At 36.1% G+C, this 5,924-nt stretch overlaps 1 protein-coding gene across 3 annotated transcripts; it reads right to left on the bottom strand.

Moving 5' to 3' along the window:
* Positions 1 to 331: 331 nt before the first annotated feature.
* Positions 332 to 3,186, bottom strand: LOC113304365 (peroxisomal membrane protein 11D-like). 3 transcript variants are annotated; one of them, XM_026553465.1, is made up of 8 exons: positions 2,956 to 3,186; positions 2,002 to 2,201; positions 1,741 to 1,815; positions 1,595 to 1,669; positions 1,413 to 1,493; positions 1,197 to 1,271; positions 914 to 1,087; positions 332 to 580 (listed from the first exon to the last, which is right to left on the bottom strand). In XM_026553465.1, exons 2-8 carry the CDS (start codon positions 2,191 to 2,193, stop codon positions 545 to 547), a joined length of 708 nt encoding a protein of 235 aa, XP_026409250.1. In that variant the 5' UTR covers positions 2,194 to 2,201; positions 2,956 to 3,186; the 3' UTR covers positions 332 to 544. The 3 variants fall into 3 exon arrangements, with proteins under 3 accessions (XP_026409250.1, XP_026409248.1, XP_026409249.1); XM_026553463.1 differs by having other exon boundaries at positions 2,002 to 2,214; positions 2,956 to 3,185; XM_026553464.1 differs by having other exon boundaries at positions 2,002 to 2,210; positions 2,956 to 3,184.
* Between the last annotated feature and the right edge of the window lie 2,738 nt (positions 3,187 to 5,924).

Raw genomic sequence — 5,924 nt, forward strand, 5'->3', positions numbered from 1 at the left:
GAATTTGCCCAGTTCTCATTATGAAATCTTGAATTTTCCGAGTTCTGCATCAAAAGCAGTTTATAGAGCTCTGCGCGCTCTTGCAACCGAGTCCTTTGAATTACCGGTTTAATGTCTTAATTGTCTAGATGTAATGGTAGTACCTGTACTTGAGCCGGTGGCTCACTTTTTCCATTTGTTTTTGGAGTTCAGCTCATCCACCACTAAAACCTGACATAGTTGTGGTTAAATTTTGGGGTTCACTTGCAGAAACAAAAAATGTACAGTACTTTATATGTCTAGAGGAAACATATAAAATTGCCAAGCGTACCATTTGGCCAACCCAAACAACTAGATGAAATGGAGCAGGATATGGTATTATTATAATAGTAGCAGAATGAATAACAGACGTCGTTGAGTAGATGAAACAACAACAATCACTTGAGTATTTTGTAAGAAAGGTGAAGAGCATCATTACATTCTAGGTATATAAATCCTACCAATAATCTGAAGAATATTATTAGATGCCATGAAACTTTTTGAGCCTATTTCAACTCTCCCGTCTTCATGTTGTCTTCGACTTCACTGGTGAAGGAAGCAACTGCATAAAAAAAAATGCAACAAAAATCATTATAATTTCCACGTTGAAGAAGCAATAACAGAACATTCAAAGCTCAACAGAATCTACGCAAACATCCTCAATCGTCAGTAGAAAATTTAATAAACCAGCTGATAAGTTGGCTAGGCACACTAGGACATTTAGAGTTTATAAAATTTGGTTCTCTCTTCCTCCAAACTTTACTGTTAGAACAATCTTAGAAGACGCAAACAATGTTATGAACTGCCATCTTTAATAAAGTTACTTATTTGCATCTGAAAAAACACTCAAAGCTCGAGAGGAATAAAGCTGGGGTGTGCGAAACAAGAAACATACCTGATAACAAGAAATGAGCGAGGTGGTAAATCCAAGGGCCCCTGTTACACGAGGAGTTACTTTCTTAGGTGCTAATTGAAGCAGCCCAATGGCAACAAATACGTCAATAGCTGATTTCACGAGAGCCAATGTCCGGGCATTTGATTGTTTGAGTTTGGCCTTGTATTCCTCGTTCTAAATCATAGAGAGAAAAGACAAAAAGCTTTAGAAAGAGATAGAACAGAAAACAAAATCATCAAAAAAATTAGAATTTTGTTTACAGACACTGTAAGATGGAACATACTTGATACTTCTCACTGCTCTTTAGATCCTTCTCTATCTTCTTCATCGATGATGACAACCTTCCCAGCTCACCAAGCTTTTTGATGAAAAGGAAAATTCATTAAATTTTGCAAGCATTGGGACCATTTTGGTTCTAGAGACAAATTTAAAATGAACTGAAGTATCTACAGAGCATTAAGCTAATCAGTATAGGATGCTCCAGGAGGAAAGCACAAACCTCAGCCAAGGTGCTGCAGACCGAAGAACCCATCCAACAGAAGAGAGAGATTCGGCCCAGTAGATCTGCGCGCTCTTTGTTCTGTAACACAATAGGTTTGTGTAAGTTTCAGCAGCCTATATTTCTTAATGTATTAGCGGATACAGCTAAATAACTAATAAAGAACTTCAAAGTTTTATTACCTTATAGATGCCCGTTCTTCCAAGCCAGACAATTTGATCCAGGAATAAGAAAGTAGATATCAACGCATTTTTGGACTGCAAAAAAGAATCACATTAAAAACAGCACAGATGAAAAGCGAAAGAACTCACAAATTTTACAATCATACCTTTCCGAGTACAACAATAGGAAGAGGAGTTCCTTGAGGGACTGGACTAATAAGAGCATGCAAATCATTGACAAACTGCAAATTTCATAAGGAGAGTGTGAGCTGAAGAATTGAAACATGATACTCAAGATATGGCACCCTCGAGAATTAAAAGCAATGGACCTTCAAATCGATAAGAAATCCATGTGCAGCAGGACCAAAAGAAAAATGGCAGACTAACTTGTTTTACATAAAGACCACAAAATAACTACAACATCTAACCTTGAAAAGCCGAAAAACTTTTCTAGCCAAGCTAGTAGATTTGTCAACATTTGCTGCAGTACCAGGCTCTCCATTGCTCAAGAATTTGGAACCATACTGTATAGCCCTGCATATCTTGTCCCTGGCTTCAGCTTTGTTCAAGTATAAGACCAAGAGAGCAAGTTCCGCTCTGGTTGCATCTAGTGTAGTCATTTCCAACCCTGGATACACTTACTTGCCAGAGAAAACACCCAATTTACATTTCAACCCGACGTTACAATATAATAACAACTCCAAAACAGCTAAAGGTTGATCCAATCTACAAGTGCCCCACACCTTATACAAAATAACAAGTGTCCCTAATCTAATCTACGAAAAAAATCATATCCAGTATCAAACCTCATCAGTCTATTTGAACAATAAACACAACCGCGAAGCAAACCCCATCCGAAACAATTGTTTATTACGGGGGTCTAATAGCCCCATATACCAGCTTGTATACTATCTCATCTCATGTTCCCATGCCTACCATATTTCGGGTTCTACTAACCACAGATAAAACTAGCTACATCATGTTTGTTCACAGACAATTTTAGCAGGAGAACTTCGGTAGTGTTGTTATTACAGAAATGAACGAACAAATCAAGCTATTTATCATGAAAAGACAAACATGGGAAAGTTACCTGAGCTAACTACATCTGTAATTGAACAACATGTCAGCCCTAGTACAATCAGTGAGCAACCATACAATTTTCCACTTAGCCAGAATTCAAACAAGATTTCAAATAGCAAAATACACATTATCAAACACTGAAATCGAAACCAGAACACCCAAACCTCATCACCATAGTCAACACCAAAGAAAATAATCATGAAACACCAACTAAAAAAGTTCAATTGTTATAACATAATTGAAGAAAAACTTGAATTTCTTGAAAGAAACACAAAATAAATGAAAACCCATTATTTGTATACCTGAAAGGAACTCGAAAGTGAGAGATTGAAGAAGAAAGGAGTTTAATTATTAGGATATGATGAGCACAAGTTCTGAAGAACTGAAAGTGGTGGTGTGTGTTACTATCTTTCTCTTTTAGCTTGTAAGTTTCATTGAGAGTTGTGCCACCAAATTTACTCCTCCTTGAACGTCACACCTCCCATTCTCTCTCATAATCTGATAGGGTTGGTTAGCCGACTTGCGTTCACCTTAAAATACCAACAAAAAATCACTCAATAGCTAAGCTGCTAGCCTCCATGTTTTTATGTTTATCTTCTTGATTTGTAATTTTCTATCGTTGAAAGTCAAATGACTTTTTTTGTTGTGAGCTTGAACATTGAAAATTTTGATGTTGTCACCTAGGACTCACTGTGAACATGGTAGGATGGCTTTAAAAATATTCATGTCTAGCTGCGATGTTTATTTTTTCTTCTGAGAGTCAAACTTGTGATCAAAGTCAAGTTTAGTTTGTAAAGTCAACTCTCGTAAGATAAGTACTGCATAGAAGATGTGCGCGTGAGTGTGCATTGCAATCCATTAAGAAAGCATTTGGATATTCTTTTTGAAGTCATTCTTTCAACTTCATCCAGTCCGAAAAGCCTGGAATTAGATAAAAAGTTCAAAAATGAAAAGAAGAAAATTGAATTAAGTTGTTCGCGTTATGATTTAAGGCATTGATTTTTGTTGTCGAAAGAAGTATAAAAAGAATTTGTTTGTGGTATCCAAATATCCTCTAACTGTTCGAACTTTCAACCGTAAATAAATAAAGTGTGTGAATGTTTAGTGGTGATGTTATCTTATCTATAAACTTACCTTTGTGAGTGTTCATTGTTTAGTTGGTCCGGACATTTGATTATCTATTCTATATTATATAAGAGAAATTTCTTGTTTGGTCCAAAGATCCGATCCGGGAGTAGTGTCCAGTCCAGCGGGATAGAACAATTATCCGCTAGTCCAAAAAGATTTAAAATCCTAGAAAAATTACTAGCCTACCCTCAACATTCATGCGTGGGTTAAAACTGTCTCCTCCCACTTCTTCTTCTTCTGCCTTGATGAATCCCGCTACCAACTCCTTCATCAACTCCTCATAATTCAGAAGCTCTTTGTTTTCCTTTATTTATTGGAATTTAATTTCTGATAATTTTTAAGTTTGACACTCTGTATCCGCTGTCGAGAATTTACAAAGACGCCTGTCAGATCTTCTTCTTTCTTCTCCTCATTCAAAACCCTAACTAAATAATCTGAACAATTTCCCTTTTCTTTCAACTTCTTTCTTTCATCAGTTCCTGACCTAATCAATTACATAAATCATCAGTTCCTGACCTAATCAATTACATAATCATCAGTTCCTAACCTAATTTTTATTCATTCAATTAAAGAGAAAAAATGGTTAGAACTATCAAGCGGACAATTACAGAAGAAATTGTAGAAGAAACCCAGGTAAAAAGAAGAAGAAAAAATGTTGATGATTCACCAACACAATCCTCCCCTGCGGCTAAATCTCCGACAACAAGGAGTATGAGTAAAGTTGGTACTCCGTCACGAACAAATGTTCCTCAGGTAGAAGGTAAGCAAAAATCAGAAGAAAGTAAAGCCTAATTTTGTACTTCATATTGACATGCAATACTTAGAAACTTGTTGTTGAATTTCATATTGACATGCAATACATATCAATATTTAATGCTGATGAAAAACTGTAGATATGTAGTAATGTTCAACTAATATACTACATATGCTCAATAGAATCACTACATCTCTGTATGTAGTGTTTGTTTTACATGTTTTCAATGGAATCACTAAATATTTGTATGTAGTGACTGGTATACATGTTTTCATATGTTGTATATGTAACTTGAGACAACATATTGACATGCAATGTGTGATTCATATGTTTTTTGTTCAATAGAAACACAACATCTCTGTGAGTCATATGTTTTACATGTTTTTCATCTGTTGTGTATGTAATTTGACACAACATATTGACATGCAATGTGTGATTCATATGTTTTATATCTGTACTACATATCAATATGTTGTCTTCAATTTGTAGTTATTGATATGTAATGATAGCATCTCAAATTGATATGTGTGCTACATATTATTATCTGCCTGTAATATGTAATGTGTACAAAACTTTTGGTTTACAAAAACAGCAAAAATCAAAGGAAAGAAAGCAGCTGCTGCTCCTGAAGCAAAACGCAAAAGAAAAACAGAGATGTTGATATGTACTGTATTAGTTTTTGGTTCTTGTTATTGTGTAGGTGTTAATAAGCGTAAGAAAGGAGCTGGAAAACCACGAAGTTTATACCGTGGCGGTTTCAGGGGCTTGTGGGGGCTTGCGAAGACTATTAGGACCACTAAGAAGGCTATTGCGAAGTCCACTGAAAACCTTGAGTTGAGTGAGTTGCAGCTGAAGATGATTTCTGAAGCATCATTCGGTAACCTGTTCCTAATGTTCTGGTACACAAGATTTGAGTTGGAACATTGGTTGAAGATTGAAGATGCAATGACGAAAATGTTACGCTGTTACGTTAGGGGTCAAGATCCAAACAAGCTTAGATTTGTCTTTAAAAGGCATGGCCAACCGAATGAGCTAGTATCCACACCAGAAGAAATGGCACTTATTTATGGGATGCCGAGAATTCCAAATAGGGAATATCTTGATTATAGGCTTACACAAGTCAATAAAAAAAGTGGATGGCGTGAAACAGAATTTTTCAAAAGGACTTTTCCTACTGATATGAAAGCTGGTGATAAAGTGACTAGGCCAATGATTGTGAAGGCAATCTTGAATATCCTTAAACGAACACCAATTAATCTGAAAAAGAAGAAGTCTGATGAAGAGTCTCTGCAAAGCGTGGGTGATCAATCAAATGAAGATTCTGAAGAAGACGAGGAAGACGAGGAAGATGCCAAAGATCTTGTTAGGCTTATCTGCTTGTATATGTGC

The sequence above is a fragment of the Papaver somniferum genome, chromosome 8, assembly GCF_003573695.1.
Source record: "Papaver somniferum cultivar HN1 chromosome 8, ASM357369v1, whole genome shotgun sequence".
NCBI lineage: Eukaryota > Viridiplantae > Streptophyta > Magnoliopsida > Ranunculales > Papaveraceae > Papaver > Papaver somniferum.